The following is a 20,132-nucleotide window of genomic DNA, read 5'->3' on the forward strand; positions in this document are numbered from 1 at the left end:
AAGACCCTTGTCCTCACTGAGCTAAGAGCCAAGATCCTTCGTTGGGGACATGATTCCAAGGTGGCGGGCCATGCTGGTTTCCTCCGGTCCTTCCTACTCATTAGTCGTCACTATTGGTGGCCAAATCTCCGCTCGGAGGTTAAAGACTATGTCAAGGCTTGTCATGTCTGTGCTCAGTTCAAATCCTCCACACAAGCTCCTGCTGGTCTCCTCATGCCCTTGCCCATTCCTAAGGAGCCCAGGGCTCACATTGCCATGGATTTTATCACCGATCTTCCACTGTCTGACGGTAATACGGTCATTTGGGTGGTAGTCGATCGGTTCTCCAAAATGGCACATTTTGTTCCCCTTCCTGGTCTTCCTTCTGCTCCTGCCTTGGTCCCCATTTTTGTTCGAGAGATTTTCCATCTTCATGGGGTTCCTTCTCATATTGTTTCGGACAGGGGTGTTCAATTTACGTCTAGTTTTTGGAGAGCCTTTTGCAAATCCCTCAATATTGCTTTGGATTTTTCCTCTTCTTACCATCCTCAATCCAATGGGCAGACGGAGAGGGTTAATCAGGAGTTAGAGGTTGTTCTTCGTACCTTAGTCTCCGCTCATCATGACGATTGGTCCTCTCTACTTCCATGGGCGGAATTTTCCCATAACAATCATGTAAATACCAGTTCGCAGAGAACACCCTTTTTCTCAGTTTATGGAAGACATCCTCAACTTCCACGTCCCATGACCTGTTCTCTGGATATCCCAGCTTTGGCTTCAGCTCAGGAGTCCTTCAATTCCATCTGGAGTGACGTCCATGATTCCCTCCGGGCAGCTGCCGCCAAATTCAAAGGCTTTGCTGACCGCCGCAGGCGTAAACCGCCTTCTCTTCAACCAGGGGACAAAGTCTGGCTCTCCACCAGAAACATCAAGCTCCGAGTTCCTTCTCTGAAGTTTGCTCCAAGATTCATTGGTCCATACACCATAACGGCTAAGCTGAATCCAGTTTGTTTCAAACTTCAGATTCCCAAAAACCTCAAAATCTCTAACTCCTTCCATGTTTCCCTTCTGAAGCCTTTAGTCCTTAATAGGTTCTCTCGTCCTCTCCCCACCACGGCACCAGTCTCTGAGGAGAATCAGGAATATGAGGTCAGTCAAGTTCTGGATTCCCGACTCTGTAGAGGCGCTCTTCAGTACCTCGTTCATTGGAAAGGCTTTGGTCCTGAGGAGAGGTCTTGGGTTCCTGCATCAGAGGTCTTTGCACCTCGTCTATTGAAGAATTTTCATCTGAAGTTTCCCTCTAAACCCGGACCCAGGCGGGGAAGGGGGAGGCCTCGTAAGAGGGAGGGTACTGTCATGAATATGCATCAAGCCTGTCTGCTTACCTGATCACCATGTGTTCATTAGAGGCTGACCCTGTTCTGGTTTCCCTTTTTATCACTCCCTTTTCCTGTATGGCTCCACCCTAGTCCATCCCAGGAAGCCTATATTAACCGTTGCTCTACAGGTCTGCAGTGCTGTTCAACAGTGTTCCTATGTTTAGTTCCTGTCTGCAGTGTAGTTTGCTAGTTCCTGTTTGCAGAGTGCTACGATCATCTTTCCGTGTACCGTTTTGGCTTGTCCCCGACTTCCTTGTCTGCCTGTGCCCCTGACTATTTGCATGTCCCACGGTTATCCTTGTCTGCCTGTTGCCCTGACCTCGGCCTGTCCATCACCACTGTTTGTCCTGCTGGCTGCTTCCCCTTTCTCCCTGCGGAGTGTGACTTAAGGAATCCCGGGAACGCGACCTGGACCCAGTTGCGGCCAAGACCATCCTTACCATCAAAGGCTCTGGTGAATACAAAACTGGGTCTTAGGCTCCGCGCCCTGGGTGATCTTGGGTTACGCTTCCTCCCTGCCAGCAGTAGTCGGCTATAGGGTTCACTTCCCTGTGGTGCATCCCTGACCCCTACGGGGTGCACTTGTCACCTGGCCACAGGTGACCTGACAGAAGGTAGGTGAATACATTGTGACACTAGTGGTTAATGCATGATTTAGCTTATAGAAAGAAACCGAGATTGTATAAGCAGGTTAGGAAGTTAAAGCAAGCACTTATTGGTTGTATTGTATCCTTTATTGCAGAGATCTCATTAAAAACATGCCTAAAGCAAAGGGTGGAAAGCTTAATTCAAGAGCATTCATCACAGCTTTTATTGAGCTCTATAGATCTCACACCTGTCTGTGGCAGGTCACCCATAATGATTACTCCAATAAAAATAAAAGGCAGGCAGCAATTGATGAACTGGTGGCAGAAGCAAAGACTATGTACCCCAGGGCCAACGATACACAAATCAAAGCCAAAATTGGGAGCCTGAGGAGCACTTTTCTGAGGGAGCTCAAGAAGATTGAGGGTTCAAAAAGATCGGGAGCTGCAGCAGATGATGTGTATGTGCCCAAGCTATGGTACTTCAGCAGCCTGATGTTTTTAAAGGACCAAACTGAGCCACGACAACATCTTTCCACACTTCCATCCGCATCAGCAGAGGCCACAGATACTGAGGCTGAACCAACACTGGATGAGGAAGAGGAGGAGGAGGAGGAGGAGGAGGAGGAGCTCAGCTTGACACAGGTATAGTATTATTGAAAATCTGGCCATTCAAATATACTATGATGTTAATGTGTTGTTATGATGGCAAGAAAAAAGAAATGATGCTCCTTTTTCAGACACAGGACCTTGGCAGCCAAGAAGAGGCTGGGCCCAGCAGACAGTCCACACAATGTATAATCCCTACACTGAACCCTCCTAGAAAAAGGGCCAAGAAGAGGCAACATCTGGATGATGCCACAGCGGAATTTCTGAGTAGGGCCACATCGGTCATCACCACAGCACCCGATAGTGCAGAAGGGTTTGGCTGTTTTATAGCCAATAAGTTAAGGGAAATTGATGCCGATCAAAGGGAGCTATGTGAGGGGATCATGGTACAGCTCCTTAGCAAGGCCAGGAGACGGGAGGTAACCCCTAATTCACATGTATGTGATTTAGATCACGCACCTCCAGCGAATCTACAACAGGCCTACCAACCACAGACAGCCTACCAACCCCACCCAGCCTACCCACACCAGCCAACCTACCCACACCAGCCAGCCTACCCACACCAGCCAACCTACCCACCCCAGCAAGCCCACCCACCCCAGCAAGCCAACCCACCTCAGCAGCATGGCGGTCAGTGGCCAACTCAGAGCCCAGATTTTAGGGGATACTAATTTGTACAACAATAATATGATTTGGAACCTATTATTTGATTTTGAAAATTTGAGTGTCTAATTTTATGTTTGGCTTTCAAAAAAGGCCAGATTAATGGCAGAAAAGATTTATATTAAATATATTATTGGTTTTTATATTGTGTTGGGAGTGCAAAAAAAATAAAAGGCCTCAGCTGATATGGATTGAAGTGTGGAGAGTGTTGGTCGTGGTTCAGTTTGGTAGGCAAAAAGATCAGCCTGGTGAAGTACCACAGCCTGGGCACAGATATGTCTGCTGCTGCTGCTCCCCATCTTTTGGAGACCACAATCTTCTTGTGCTCCCTATATTTAATTTCATGCTCAGGTTCCCAAGTTTGGAGATTGTTTTCTGTACACACGGCACCATCGGACTTTTCTGAACGTAAAGTTGGTCCGTTCACAGACCCAACTTTTTCTCCGATGAAAGCCAAAAAAGTTGGTCCGATGGAACGTACACACAGTCGGACAAATACGAAAAGTGTCCGATTTTGAAGTTGGTTGGGCAAAAGTCCGACCGTGTGTACGGGGCTTTAGGCTGCATTCACACCTGAGCGACAAAACGCCTGAAGCGCGACGATCAGATACGCTGGAGGGGAGAAATAACATTAATCTCTATGGAGATGGTTCACATCTCCACGCCGAACGCCGAAACGCCGATCGCGTGAAGCTCAAACAAGTCCCGGACCCTTTTTTGTCACGCGTATTCAGGCGGCTTCGGCATAGCTGACAATGACCTGTAAAAAACATTGGGTTAAAAAACGACGCGTTTTGTCGTGGCAAATCGCGGTACAAAACGCCGCAATTTGTCGCGGTACAAAACGCCGGAAATCGCCTACGCAAAGGTGTGAATGCAGCCTAAAGGTGAACTTAGCCTTTGAAAAATGCATGTAGAAATGTCCTCTACATCCCAATAAGCACAGGCTTGACAGTGGCAGTATAAGTGCCGGTTCACACTTGTGCGAGTTGATACTGAATGCGATGCGTTAAACACAAACTAGATTCGCATGTCATCCAAAAAGTAATTGTTTTCAATAATGGCCGTTCACATCTATGCGTTGCAATTCCTCTCCGAATGCAATGCGATGAAAAAAAGGGTCTTGTGCGAGTTTATAGCGTTGCAAATCTAGTCTCCATAGACACAGTGGCGTAGCATGGGTTGTCAGCGCCCGGGGCAAGGCAAGTAATTCCCCCCCAACCTGCAGACTTTTAGCACGCCCCGAGTCCTGTCCCTTCCTACAATAGTATAGACCAGCCTGATTCCTATACTAACCTACCTGATTCCTATACTACACTGACCTACCTGATTCCTATACTGACCCTTATACTACATGACCTGCCTGATTCCTATACTGACCACTATACTACACTGACCTATCCGATTCCTATACTGACCACTATACTACACTGACCTATCCGATTCCTATACTGACCACTATACTACACTGACCTATCCGATTCCTATACTGACCACTATACTACACTGACCTACCTGATTCCTATACTGACTACTATACTACACTGACCTACCTGATTCCTATACTGACCAACTATACTACACTGACCTATCCGATTCCTATACTGACCAACTATACTACACTGACCTACCTGATTCCTATACTGACCACTATACTACACTGACCATCTCCGATTCCTATACTGACCACTATACTACACTGACCTACCCGATTCCTATACTGACCACTATACTACACTGACCTATCCAATTCCTATACTGACCACTATACTACACTGACCTACCCGATTCCTATACTGACCAACTATACTACACTGACCTACCTGATTCCTATACTGACCACTATACTACATTGACCTACCCGATTCCTATACTGCCACTACTACACTATACTGACCACTACACTACACTGACCAATACACTACACTGCATGACTCTAGATCAGGGGTGGGCAATTATTTTTTCGATGGGGCCACATGAGAAACTAAAAATATTTTGGAGGGCCGGGCCAAAAGGCTAAACTCAATACTGCATAAAATCAATTGTATTTCTTTATAAAAAGCAGTAAATATCATTGTTGGACAACTGGTACGAGTACTTGTTCAGGAGGGGGACAGAGGCTGGGGACATGGCACAGGAGGGGGACAGAGGCTGGGGACATGGCACAGGAGGGGGACAGAGGCTGGGGACATGGCACAGGAGGGGGACAGAGGCTGGGGACATGGCACAGGAGGGGGACAGAGGCTGGGGACATGGCACAGGAGGGGGACAGAGGCTGGGGACATGACACAGGAGGGGGACAGAGGCTGGGGACATGACACAGGAGGGGGACAGAGGCTCGGGACATGACACAGGAGGGGGACAGAGGCTGGGGACATGACACAGGAGGGGGACAGAGGCTGGGGACATGACACAGGAGGGGGACAGAGGCTGGGGACATGGCACAGGAGGGGGACAGAGGCTGGGGACATGACACAGGAGGGGGACAGAGGCTGGGGACATGACACAGGAGGGGGACAGAGGCTGGGGACATGACACAGGAGGGGGACAGACGCTGGGGACATGACACAGGAGGGGGACAGAGGCTGGGGACATGGCACAGAGGCTGCAAATAAATTATCATATCACTTCTTCACATCAGTATGCTGTGTCTTCCTCCTGTGCCCCTTTCACCTCTCCACAGATCTGACCTGTGGAGAGGTGAAAGGGGCACAGGAGGAGGACACAGCATACTGATGATGTCTAGGTAGGATAGCACTTCACACTCTGCTGCTGGACTGAGGAGGACTCACCAGACAAGGCCAGGGCAGTGGCACTGAGGGCAGGCAGCAGGCGTCGCGAGGAGTCCTACTCCAACGAAGAGAGTGGAGACCAGGGTCCACTCCAGGTCCGGGCACCAGCATGGCGGCTGGCCGACTGCTACAGTCAGTCAGTCAGGCGGGCAGAGCAGGCAGGCAGGCACTGGTCGGTCTCCGTCTGCCTTCACTCAGTCCACTCCGTCACAGTGGGGGTGCGTCTGCAGTGTGTCCACTACATCTGCTGCTGTGTGCTATCCCGCCGGTGCCGCTCTCCACAGAGTCCACACATTCTACGATGTTCCTCAGTTTCCCCGCGCTGCTCTTTTGAATAGGCTGGCAGCAGTGTTGTTAGCGCGTAAATGCGCTTTGATAATTGGCTGCGCGGCGGGTGGTGGTGGGCTGGGCGGTCAGAGAGGGCGAGGCTATGCATAATGTAGGAGGACTAGACGCTGCCTGCGCTGCTGCTCACATTCGGATCTTTTTACGGGCACATTTCCCTTATTACGGACTTTTACGAACAGGGAAAAAGTGCCTTTTATTTACGTACTGTACTTGGCAACTAGGGTTGTCCCGATACCACTTTTTTAGGACTGAGTACAAGTACCGATACTTTTTTTTAAATGTGTCCCCAAATGCAGCCATGTCCCCCGTATAGCAGCCATGTCCCCCGTATAGCAGCCATGTCCCCCGTATAGCAGCCATGTCCCCCGTATAGCAGCCATGTCCCCCGTATAGCAGCCATGTCCCCCATATAGCAGCCATGTCCCCTGTACAGCAGCCATGTCCCCCGTACAGCAGCCATGTCCCCCGTACAGCAGCCATGTCCCCCGTACAGCAGCCATGTCCCCCGTACAGCAGCCATTGTCCCCCTTACAGCAGCCATTGTCCCCCTTACAGCAGCCATTGTCCCCCTTACAGCAGCCATTGTCCCCCGTACAGCAGCCATTGTCCCACGTACTGCAGCCATTGTCCCCCGTACAGCAGCCATTGTCCCCCGTACAGCAGCCATTGTCCCCCGTACCTACTGTTATCACCGCGGCGGGGAACATTACAGACAGCGTTCGTTTGAACAGCGGTTTTCCCTGCTGCGCATAGACACTCCCCCTTGGACGGATCTGTCCAATCGCGAGCAAGGGGGAGTGTCTATGTGACTCCCCCTTGCTCGCGATTGGACAGATCCGTCCAAGGGGGAGTGTCTATGCGCGGCGGGGAAAACCGCTGTTCAAACGAACGCTGTCTGTAATGTTCCCCGCCACGGTGATTAACGTGGCGGCGGGGGGGGGGGTAAGTATTCTCTCTTAGTATCGGGGGTATTAGCGGGAGTACGAGAACTCCCGCTAATACTCGGTATCGGTCCCGATACCGATATCGGTATCGGGACAACCCTATTGGCAACACTGCCCGGGGGCCGGATTAAAAGGTCCGTCGGGCCGTATACGGCCCGCGGGCCGTAGTTTGCCCAGGTCTGCTCTAGATGCTCTTCTACTCTCTCTCTGGCTGCTTCATCTCCCCAGACCGTGGGTATTTTAGCCAATAGGAAAAATGATCATCTTTTCATCACTTGTTGCTATGTTGGTAGATTTTTTTTCATCTTCTGCCTGGGTGAAATGTTCTATACAGTAATGTTGCCAGTGCATAGACATCAATGTAAATCTTTCTGGAATCGCATTTGATGGTTCACATATGTGAGAGCACTATTCTCCACCTAAACATTAATTGCAGCTATGTCCCACTCCTGAAATTCCCATTAAAATCGCGGCAAATTCACACCTCAGAAATGAATGGACTGAAAAAAACGGAACAAATTCACAGTGCAGCAGTGTGAACCGGCACTTACGACGGCACAGCGCCATGTACGCCGTCGTAAGTCCTAATCTGGGCCATCGTATCTATGCGACTGATTCTTAGAATCAGTTACGCATAGATATCCATTCGATCCGACAGGCGTAAGTCTCTTACACCGTCGGATCGTAACTGCAATTTTTTTTCCCCCGCTAGGTGGGGCTTCCGTCGATTTCCGCGCCGAGTATGCAAATTAGCTAGATACGCGAATTCCCGAACGTACGCGCGGCCGACGCAGTAAAGTTACGATGTTTACGTTAGGCTTTTCCCGGCGTAAAGTTGCCCCTGCTATATGAGGCGCAGCCAATGTTAAGTATGGCCGTCGTTCCCGTGTCGAAAATGTATAAAATTACGTTGTTTGCGTAAGTCGTCTGTGAATGGTGCTGGACGTAATTTAAGTCCACGTCAAAACCAATGACGTCCTTGCGACGTCATTTAGAGCAATGCACGCCGGGAAATTTTAGGGACGGCGCATGCGCAGTTCATTCGGCGCGGGGACGCGCTTCATTTAAATGAAACACGCCCCCTACCCGCCGAATTTGAATTCCGCTGGGTGATTTACGCTACGCCGCTGCAACTTTACAGGCTTTGTGAATAAAGCACTTGCCTGAAAAACTTGCGGCGGCGTAACGTAAATCAGATACGTTACGCCCGCCCATTTTTATGCCGATCTACGAGAATCTGGCCCATGATGTCTAGAGTCTGGTTAGACAAAGCCGTTTTGCCATTATGTGACATAGAAAAAAAATAACGCAGGTCAGCTTCCAGTGTATTTTTCTGTAGGTGTATTTTTTTTAGGTAACACCACCTTTTCTTCCTCCCCAGTCACCACAACAAGCCTAACTACGCAGCCTCTCTCCGGCCACGTCAGGTAATGAACGTCTGCGCTGACTGGAAAAGCACTGGCTCATACACAGTACGCTACTTTCATTTTTCACCTTCAACCGAATTCCAACACTCTGCAAACTAAGCGAATCCTCCTCCTTTCCCATACTTTTAACCAACCGCCGAATGACTAGTCCATTCTATAGACACCGCCCTGCTGAGGTATCCGCCCTCTCCGGGCAAAGTGGCACACATTAATTGGCGGGTTATCTAATCAACCAATGATAGGCGAGCACCTCACAAATCCTAGTTTTGTTATGAAAATGAGGAAAGCTCCGCCGTACCTACAGCACACGGTTTATACGTTTTTACATTGTACTCGCTACCAATCAATCTCGTATTTGGGACGTTGTACGGCAGAATAGGGGGCGTGGTGACGTGTAGCTAAACGGTGATTTGTCCACGATCTCCAACATCCCTTGGCGTTGCCCAAATCCACAGGAAGACTCGAAGAGGGGGCGGGTTTATGTGTGTATTTGTGTGCATGTCTGGCAACACTTTCTGCAGTGCCCGGTTGGGGTATTCTGGAAGGAGATGGGGTTGTGGAGATCATTGAGCCTTGCCCTCCTTATTGGTTTACTGCTCACAGATATTGTATATTGTGAGGAAGGTAAGGACACGGTTGCTTATTGCTCTATGATTCTGGAAGTATTTACATGTCCTCCAGGGGCTGAAAGGTCTCAGGTGAGAAGATGGATGGGATGAATTGTAGTCTCTAATCACCTCGATGACTCCCCAGTGAGTCAACAAGACTCAAGGCTTGACAAGATAAAAAAATGTTATCAGGGCTCAACCTTGGGTAAGAATGAATATTATTATGCTGCCTATGTGGTTGCTTGTTACTAGCAATAGACATATACGTTCTTTCTGTAGAAGTGCCATGTTCTGAGTGCTGTGATTTAAAAAAAAAAGTAAAAGGGAATATATATATATATATATATATATATATATATATATATATATATATATATATATATATATATATATATATATATATATATACATACATACATACATACATACATACATACATACATACATACATACATACATACATACATACAGTGTGTGCATATAATCTATATCATGTTTTATGAGTGTTTACGTGCATTTTTCTGTTTGTCCTGTGAGGTCACTGCCTTCATTCTTTGTGTATTGCGATACATTGCTGTGTATCTGTGCACATTTTACATGCGTTTTTGCACTGCGATGATGTGCATGACGCCCGTAGAACAGCTTGGGTTTTGGACTGTCTATGCCAGGGGTCTCCAAATTTTTCAACATGGGAACCCTAGGGGGGGAAAAAAAACTTTACGGTCTCTGGGAACCACTGTAAAATTACTAGGCAGAAACTGACCATAGCGTGGACCGATGAGATCGGGTGTCAGCGGATGTTCATCTGCTGACACCTGCTATCCCATAGGGATACATGTATTTCATCCAAAAACGCATGGATGAAATACAGTCCCCATGTATGAAAGGGCCTTAAAGCGGAGCTCCAGGCTCCTTCAGAATTAATATAAATATATATATATATCTCACACACACACACATTTTTTTTTTTAGTGGAAGTCCATGCAAAAGCAAAATCCCATGCATCTATAGCCACCACCGATCTAACACTAACCATTCTATTCCTGTAAAAGGGGGGGGGGGGGGGGAAATGAGAATACATACCTTTTTTGGAAGCCGATAGAGTCCAAGCATGTCTAGCCTCCAAGAATAATTCCAGGCATGGGTGTTTTATGCTTGGTTTCATCGGTCCAGCTATGTACCAAACCAGGCCTATGCCGCTGAAACCTAGACACCACTACTTGTGATCTCCACTTCCCCATGGGTGACATTCAACATATGTTTTCTATCTCTCTCTTTCCCCGATGAAGACTTCTAAAAGGTGTGTTGTGTGTGTTTTTTTTTTTATTTTTATTGTTGCTGTTCTCTGCTAGTACCACTTTGCCCCTCAAGGCAGAGTTTTACATTTTTTTTTTTACTGCTCTAACAATAAAGAACTCTTTCCACAGTCTCCGAAGAAACCTTAAATCGTGACCACATGTCCTCTATAGGGAACTTGAAGTAAACCGTTTGATTACTGGAATCGCTTTTTTTTCATTTATTTTTTATTTGAACATTGTAATCATATCCTCTCTAAGGCCCCTTTCAGACGGAGCGGAATCCATCAAGCTGATTCACCTGCTCTCTGGGGGATCTCTCCGCTGAGCAGGTGGATGCAGGTCCTTGTCCACTCCGCTATGCAGAGCAGAAACCAACACAGTCTGCTGTTCTCTATGGGGCTGTCGGATGGAAACGGCCTGCTTGTCTGTTACCATTCGACTGTTATCCGATCTGACGGATGGGAAATCACATCCATCTGTTTTTAGCAAATTGGATGCTGGCGTTTGTCAGCGGACACATATCTGCTGCTCCATAGGGAACGATAGGTGGTCTGCCTGAAAAACAGACGGGCGTACTTGATCGGTCTGCTGGTGTGAAAGGGGTCTTGAGGGATTCTTCTCCAGGTTGAATCTATGGGATAGCTTTCTCATAGCTTAGGTCTTTCATTCCCCCCCCCCCCCCCCACCTAAAAATACACACAAGCCAGAAGAATGTCAGACAGTTTCTATTGAACCGGCCCAAGCCACCCAATATTCTGCACATATGTACGGCCCTTTAGTGAGAAGACGGGTTTGCATAAAGCAAAGGGTGGACATCCATTGTTGAAACCGTTCACTTAGGCCTCATGTACACTGTTGGGCATTTTTTTTCAAATGCTCCTGAACTCTTCTCTGTTATCTTGTACATGTACACAGGGTCGTTTACATTCAGAACGGGCAGTTGAGTTTAGAGGCTTTATTTTTATTTTTTACACGCAAAAAAATGGGCTCAGAATCTGAGTTTAGAGGCATTTCAAGCGCTTAACGCGGTAACTCACGTTTAGCTGTGTTTTGTTTACAGGGGTTTTTTTCTTTTTTGGCTATTTTGAGAAAAAAAGCTTGTAAACGTGGCAACAGCCGTTTTAAATGCGGGTTACTATCTGTCAAGTTAAATTGTTCAGGAGAGGTTGTTAAAAACATCCTGTGTACATGAAACCTAAAGCTAAAACTGCGCAAAGAGGCTCGTGGCTTGTGAAGTAGAAAATTACACTCAATAGAATCGAAGGCCTTATCTGTAGGGCTGAAGCAACTAATAATCAACATAATTGATTATAATTTATTTAACTATTTTCATAATCGATTAGTTGGCCTTCATACAGAATGCATTATTTGTTTACATACAGGGGGTCCCGACTTGCGAAACGCCCAGCTTGCGAAAGACTCCTGCTTACGAACGGGCCGCAATGCTGGCTGCTTGTGCTCCACAATGGTTCACATACCTCCTTGCCGCATTTCACACTGCAGCACTTCATGTACTGCATGGCCAGAAAAGCCCCAGAAGCACCCGGAACATGCCACATTCCTGCACAGGCGGAACTTACACATAACAAGCGGTGTTCCGACTTGCAAACAGATTTCACTTATGAACAAACCTACAGTCCTTATTTGCGTTCGTAAGTCGGGGACTCCCTGTATCAGGAAATGCAGTGCAAAACACATACAGCTAAGTACATTATTCACCAGTTTTGCAAATTTACCGATGCCGATTTATCAAAAATGGCCAAATATCGGTCGACCTCTACACCAAGGATCTCCAGAGTGAACACCCTGTAACAGGCACTCAGATGATCTTGGTCGACTCTGGATCAGAACTGCACATGTGCTGTTCTGAGCCAAGAGTCACAGCCATATTTTTAAAGTGATTGTAAAGTCCTTATTTTTTAACAAAAAAAAAAAAAACACAACAACGAACATGTCAAACTTGCCTTCTCTGTGCAGTGGTTTGGCACAGAGCAGCCCAGATCCTACTCGTCTCGGGTCCCTCTTTGCCGGTGCTCCTGGTCCCTCCCTTCTGTTGAGTGCCCCCACAGCAACCAGCTTGCTATGGGGGGCACCCGAGCTGAGCCACGGCTCCCTTTGTCCATTCAGATATGGAGCCTTTCTCTCCTCATTGGCTGACTGACCTTGACAGCAGCGGAAGCCAATGGCGCTGCGCTGCTGTGTCAGCCAATAATGATTGGAGTCCCGTCAGCAGAGACAATTGTACAACATTGCTGGATCTAGATGACGCTCATGTAAGTACCGTGTTTCCCCAGAAATGAGACCTACCCTGACAATAAGACCTATCTTGCTTTTCTAGGTGAAGTCCTTGTAAAATCATGTAGGATTATATAACGGGATCTGTTAACACTTGTAACCCCTTCCCTGCCAGTGACCTTAATCAGTGGCTATTTTTAGCTCTGATCGCTGTATAAATGTATCTGGTCCCAAAAAAGTGTCTGATGTGTCTGTCGCTATGTTGCAGCCCCGATTAAAAATCGCAGATCACTGCCATTACTAGTAGTAAAAAAAAAAAAAAAAAAGCCATAAATCTATCCCCCCATTTTGTAGACGCTTTAAGTACCACCGAAAGAAAGCTCTATTTGTGGAGAAAAAGGGACATACATTTTGTTTGGGTACAACGTTGCACAACCGCGCAATTGCCAGTTAAAGCGATGCAGTGCCGTATTGCAAAAAATAACCTGGTCAAGAAGGGGGTAAATTCTTCCGGGGCTGAAGTGGTTAATATTAACCACTTCAGCCACAGAAGGTTTTACCCCCCCCCCCCCCCTTAATCACTTCAGTATAGGGCATTTTCACCCCCTTCCTGCCCAGGCCAATTTTCAGCTTGCAGTGCTGTAACATTTTGAATTACAATTGTGCGGTCATGCAACACTGTACCCATATGAAATTTAAATAATCTTTTCCCCCCACAAATGGAGCTTTGTGTTGGTGGTATTTGATTACCTCTGCGGTTTTTATTTTTTGCGCTATAAACAAAAAACGAGCGTCAATTTTGAAAAAAAAAACAATTTTTGTGCTATAATAAATATCCCATTTAACGACTTCAATACAGGGCTTTTATACCCACCTCCATACCGAGCCTATTCTGGCACTTCTCTCCTACATGTACAAATTATTCTTTTGCTAGAAAATTAGTCAGAACCCCCAAACATTATATATGTTTTTTTTTTTAGCAGACACCCTAGGGAATAAAATGGCAGTCATTGCAACTTTTTATCTTGCACGGTATTTGCGCAATAGATTTTCAAACGCCTTTTTTTTTTTTTTGGAAAAAAAAATGGTTTCATGAATTAAATAACAAAACGGTAAAGTTAACACCATTTTTTTTTTTTGTAAAATATGAAAGATGATGTTACACCGAGTAAATGGATACCTAACATGTCATACTTTAAAATTGCGCACACTCATGGAATGGCGCCAAACTTCGTTACTTAAAAAATCTCCATAGGCGACGCTTTGAAAAAATTTACAGGTTACCAATTTAGCGTTACAGAGAAGGTCTAGTGCTAGAATTGTTGCACACGCTCTAACGCACGCGGCGATACCTCCCGTGTGGTTTGAACGACGTTTACATACATGGGCGGGACTTGTGTGTGTGTGTGTGTTCGCTTCTGAGCGTGAGCGACAGGGGTGCGTTTTTATATTTTTTTACATCGCTTTTATTCCTATTACAAGGAATGTAAACATCCCTTGTAATAGGAATAGTGTGTGACAGGTCCTCTTTAAGGAGAGATGCGGGGTCAATATGACCCCACATCTCTCCTCCAGGCTGGAAAGCATAAGATCATGGGGGGAAAAAAAAAATTCACAGATCTCATGCTTCCTAGCCGCAATTGCGGCTTTGTTTACTTACGGGTACCTGGGCGTGACGTCATCACATCGTGTCTGGGACTCCGATGGTCATAGAGATGACTGGTAGCCATCTGGTCACCAGTCATCTCTATGCTTCCTATCCGTCGCAGGGCGATCCTTTCTCCGGGCCCCCAAAGGCACGGGGGAGCCCGGAGAAGCACCGGATGAGGGGGGGGGGGGGGGGGGGGGAGTGTCCCTTCCCGCCACCTAAGAACGATCAAGCGGCAGAACTGCCGCTATGATCGTTTTTATGGTGTGCAGGATCGCCGCCGGAACACAATGATATCTGAATGATGCCTCTAGCTGCAGGCATCATTCAGATATCACCGCATAAAGTCCAGGACGTCATATGATGTCCACCCAGAATAGGAGATCCCCTTTGTGGACGTCATATGACGGTGTGCGGTATTGAAGTGGTTAAAAAAAAAAAAAAAAAAGCCTCAGTTTAGGCCGATATGTATTCTTCTACATCAGGGGTGCCCAACCTTTTAAAGAGCAAGGGCCATTTAAGCAACTTGGTAACCGCTCGTGGGCCACAATGAGCAGAGTGGGTGGATGGCAGCCCACTTGGCTCTATAGAGCCCACTCTACTCTCAGCACACCAAACTCACAGGTAAAAAAAGTGTATGGCTCAGTACAGGTACCCTGCAGGTGCACTTCTCTGCACCTGTGGATCGGTTTGAAAGCAGCCCTGTAACGACTGCAGAACAGATATGCCCATATATACACTGTGATTTTTACAGTATACTATTCCATCCCAGAGCAGGAGGTCGCGGGTCACATGATGGCTCCGTGGGCCACTTGATGGGCACCCTGTTTTACATAGTTTTGGTAAAAAAATCAGCATATATTGATTGGTTTGCGCAAAAGTTATAGCGCCTACAAAATGGGTGATAAATTTTTGGGTTCCCCCTTTTTTTTTTTTTTTTTTTTTTTTTTTTTTTTTAATTAGTAATGGCGGCGATCTATGGAGGCCGTAAAAGACCCAGTTTGGGAATTTTTTTTTTACTAACCTGACAGATTATTATTCTGAATAATAAAAAAAATATGTAATTTTTGTTTGCAAATATTAAAGATTTTAACTACCAGCAAGACATTTAACCGCTTTACAACCGCATGCCGTCAAATGACGGCGGGCGGAATACTCTATTTTTCTGACAGGACGTCATATGACGTCCTGTCATTTAAATAGGGAATGCGCGCGATCGCGTGCGCATCCCTGTACTGTCGGTGGCGGCGTATCACCGAGACACTGCTCGTAACCGACAGAGGTGAACAGTGGCGCGGATGCGCTGTTTACCACGTGATCGGCCGTGATGAAGTCACCGCTGATCACGAATGGTAACACCCCATTCAGCACGGCGCATGCCCGTCGGTGGCAGAGTGTTCCCGGGAACACTGCTCGTCACCGACAATGGTACACAGCCATTGGTCAGGGATGTGTGCCACGTAATCGGCTGTGATCCATTCACAGCCTGATCACAAAAAGTAAACAAAGAGCTGTAACTAACTCTTGCCATCTCTTCTCCTCACACATCGTTTCCAGTGTGAGGAGAGAAGAGCTACCTGTCACCATCTGTGACCATCACCCGTTACCGTCCGTGGCCTGTCACCCATCCGTGACCATCGCCTGTCACCCATCCGTGACCATCGCCTGTCACCCATCCGTGACCATCGCCTGTCGCCCATCCGTGACCATCGCCTGTCGCCCATCCGTGACCATCGCCTGTCACCCATCCGTGACCATCGCCTGTCACCCATCCGTGACCATCGCCTGTCACCCATCCGTGACCATCGCCTGTCACCCATCCGTGACCATCGCCCGTCACACCATCATCACCTATCCGTGAACATCACCTGCCACCCATCACACAACCCATCAGTGACCGTCACCTGCCACCCATCGTATACAGCTACCCGCCACACTGCCATGTCCAAAAGATTATTTACTAGTGAGGAGGCGTTCCAGATCCTCTCAATGACCAATGAGAGCACCGGGGAGTATTCATCAGATTCTGATTCCGAATTAAATTCGGAATTTGAACCGATTGATTATAGCAACAATTCAGATGAAGAATGGGTCCCTCCTAAAAGGACACGGCACTCTGAAAACCAGGCAGCCGCCAGCAACCAGGATTATATTCCGAAGGCCCAGTACCAGCGCTGCCACCAGCAATAGGACCCCGGGAACAAAGGCCCAGTACCAGCGCTGCCGCCAGGGAAACCCCTCGCGAACAAATGCCCAGTACCAGTGCTGCCACATCACACCTGAGTACCAGCACAAGAAATTCAACCCCCCCCCCCCCCCAACTACTGGAGTGTCACGTCCCCCAGGAGCCAGGGCCACTACATTCATGCCAGATGTTCTTGCCAACCCAACATGGCTGCCTTCCGGCTTGGGATCACCAATTATTCCCCCTTTCACAGCACAGCCAGGTGTGCAGGCCAACACCCAAAATTTCTCAGAAATTGATTACCTTCATCTCTTTTTGCCCGACACTTTTCTACAGTTCATTATCGACAAGACAAATTTATATGCCCAGCAGTATATTGCCAACAACCCCCAATCATCTTATTCACGTCCATTTGAGTGGAAAGATCTAAATTTGGAGGAGTTCAAATTGTTTATTGACCTCACCCTAAACATGGGACTTAACAAAAAAAATCAAGGACATTCCTATTGGTCCACCAAACCCATCTACCACCAGCCCATTTATTCTGCGACAATGCCCAGGTCCGATATGAGATAATGAGATTCTTTCATTTTAATGACAACACCCAGTGCCCTCCCCGTAATCCAGATTTCGATAAGCTGTACAAGATTCGCCCCCTGATAAATTTCCTTTCCTATGAATTTGCAGAACTCTATGTCCCCGAGAAACATATATGTGTGGATGAGTCCCTGGTACCCTTTTCAGGCCGTCTAGGAATAAAGCAATACATTCCTAGCAAAAATGCCAAATACTGTATGGAGTCAAATTTTAGGCCATGGATCCTTTCTTAGATCCTGAAAATAATACAAAAAGGGACTCTGACTTTCTAAATTATCTAGTGCATTCTAAGTATTGGAGAATGCACCTCCTAACATCTAAATTATGGAATGAACGTTCCTGTTCCCTCACAGGATTAGAACAAAAAGTGGGTAAGATGATTTCTTGGCTTCTATGAAATCTTGAAGCCACCTTTGGCAAGAAGGCCGAATCGGTTTTAAAAAATAACCCTATCCGGAAAAATTTGAAAATAAGGGGCCCTAATGGAAAGGGCTTCGAGTTCGCTGACTCGTCTTGCCGTGGTAATTGCCACCAAAAACGCAGTTTTGAGGGTAATTAGTTTCAAAGAACAGGATTCTAATGGTTCAAAAGGTTCTTTTGTAAGAGCCTGTAAAACCAAAGAGAGGTTCCAAACTGGAAGAGAAGAGGTTCTAACTGGCCTCTACTTAGACCCTTAAAGAACCTTGCTATCCAAGGGTCTAGCGCTAGTTGTTTCTCTAGAAAAACGCTCAACGCAGAAACTTGTCCTTTCAATGTGCTAAACCTTTGTCTGCACCTGACTGTAGGAATTCTAGCACTGCCACTGAACTATGAACGTCAAAGGAGCCTTCTGAGCACCAGCTATTAAAACGTCTCCACACCTTACAATAGATGTTTTGAGTTTCTACTTTTCTACAATTTAGGAGAGTCTTAATCAGACGCTCAGAAAAGCCCCTGCCCCTCAACAATGTCCACCTGAGGGCAGCAGATTGGACCCTGAGTGAGAAGGTTGGTCTGGGTCGGGAGAATCCAAGGAGGTTCTATTGCCAGGTTTTTTAGAATGGAGAACCACGGTCTCCTGGGCCAATAAGGAGCGATCAAAATGAGGATCGTATTCTCCCCTTGCAACTTCCTCAATACTGCTGGAATCAGGACCGGAGGGGGGAAGGCATAGCACTTTGAAAATGCCCATGTCTGAGCGTGTGCGTCTATTCCCAGCGCTCCGTCCCATCTGTTTAGGGAGAAGAAAAGACCTGTCTTGGTATTGTGTTTCGAGGCAAAGAGGTCTATGCATGGTATTCCCCATCTCTGAACGATCATGTTGAATACCTCCTGGTTTAAGATCCAATCGCCTTCCCTCAGAGTTGTTCTGCAGAGGAAGTCTGCTGTCTGGTTCTGATCCCCCTTCAAGTGGGTTGCCGACAGGGACAATATATTGAGTTCGGCCCACTTCAGGATGGCTTCTGCCAGAAGCCATAGGGAGCAACTTTTTGTACCCCCCTTCCTGTTGATGTAGGCTACTGTTGGGGAATTGCCCGAACGGATTCGCACATATTGCTCCTGAAGTTCCCCCTGAAAGGATCTTAGTGCTAGTTCTACTGCTCTCGGCTCCCTCCAATTGGAGGATCTTTGGGCGTCCTCTTTCCTCCAGGTACCTTGTACCCACTTGGGACCCAAGTGCGCTCCCCAACCTGAACCGCTGGCATCGGTTGTGACTGTCTTGGCCACTGGCAGAATCCACTCGAGACCCTGGGACAGATTTGCTCCCTTTCTCCACCACCAGAGTGACCTTTTGACCTGATTTGGGATGGAGATTAAGGCATCCAAAGAGGTCTGACTGTGGTCCCAAACCTTCAGAATAAATAACTGAAGAGGACGAAAGTGCAGTCCTGCCCAATCTACTGCTGGAAGTGTGGATGTTAGTAATCCCAATCCTGACATGGCCTCCCTGACTGAAACCTGACTGTTGCTCTGCAACCGTAACATGGTCTTGTCCACCTTTAGGACCTTCTCTGAGGGAAGAAAGACCCTTTGGCTCGTTGAGTCCACCACATAACCCAGGAAGGTGACTCTCTGGGCTGGGACTAAACTGGACTTTTCTAGGTTCAAAAGCCATCCTAATTTTTCCAGGATGTCTCTTGCTACCTGAAGATCCTGAACCAATTGTTCCGCTGAGGGTGCAAACAGGAGAAGATCGTCTAGATATGTGACTATTAAAAGACCCCTGAGTCGCAGAAAAGCCAGGACTTCTACCATCACCTTTGTGAAGCTTCGGGGGGAAGATGATAGCCCGAAGGGGAGAGCTTTGAACTGCCAATGCAGTACCCGTTTCCCAGTCCTTACTGCTAGCCTCAGATATTTTTGATCCTCGGCTATGGGAATATGTAGATACGCATCCTTTAGATCGATCGATGCCATGAAGCAGTTTGGCGGAAGGAGCGCTCTGACCGAATAGATCGAATCCATTCTGAATCTCCTGTACTTGACGGAGACATTCAGAGGCTTCAAATTCAGGATGAGCCTGAATTTTCCCCGACGGCTTGCGGACCACAAAAATGTGGGAGTAAAAGCCTCTGCTTGTCTCCGGACCTGGCACCTGGACAATCACCTCCTGCTCTTCCAATTCCTGTAAAGAGCACAGTAGAGCGGAGGCTTTTTCCGCACACACTGGTAGGTTGGTAACCAAAAACCTGAGTGGTGGGGGATTTGAGAACTCCAACATGTAGCCCCGTCTGATGATCCCCAAAACAAATTGGTTTGAGGTGATCACCTCCCACTGTGGGAGGAAGGCCCCCAACCTTCCTCCCACTGTTACCGTGTCACTGGGCCTTTTTGGGCTGTTCAGGAGGGCGAAAAA

At 47.3% G+C, this 20,132-nt stretch overlaps 1 protein-coding gene across 1 annotated transcript in view; it reads left to right on the forward strand.

Moving 5' to 3' along the window:
• The first annotated feature begins 9,171 nt into the window (after positions 1-9,171).
• The window catches only part of PDIA4 (protein disulfide isomerase family A member 4), a 136,435-nt gene continuing 125,474 nt past the window's right edge, over positions 9,172-20,132 (forward strand). The window contains exon 1 of the mRNA XM_040353395.1: positions 9,172-9,349. Coding sequence (XP_040209329.1) covers positions 9,274-9,349 — 76 coding nt within the window. The 5' untranslated portion in view covers positions 9,172-9,273. The remainder of the gene's footprint in view (positions 9,350-20,132) is intronic.

This window comes from Rana temporaria, chromosome 5 (genome assembly GCF_905171775.1).
Source record: "Rana temporaria chromosome 5, aRanTem1.1, whole genome shotgun sequence".
In the NCBI taxonomy this organism is placed as follows: domain Eukaryota; kingdom Metazoa; phylum Chordata; class Amphibia; order Anura; family Ranidae; genus Rana; species Rana temporaria.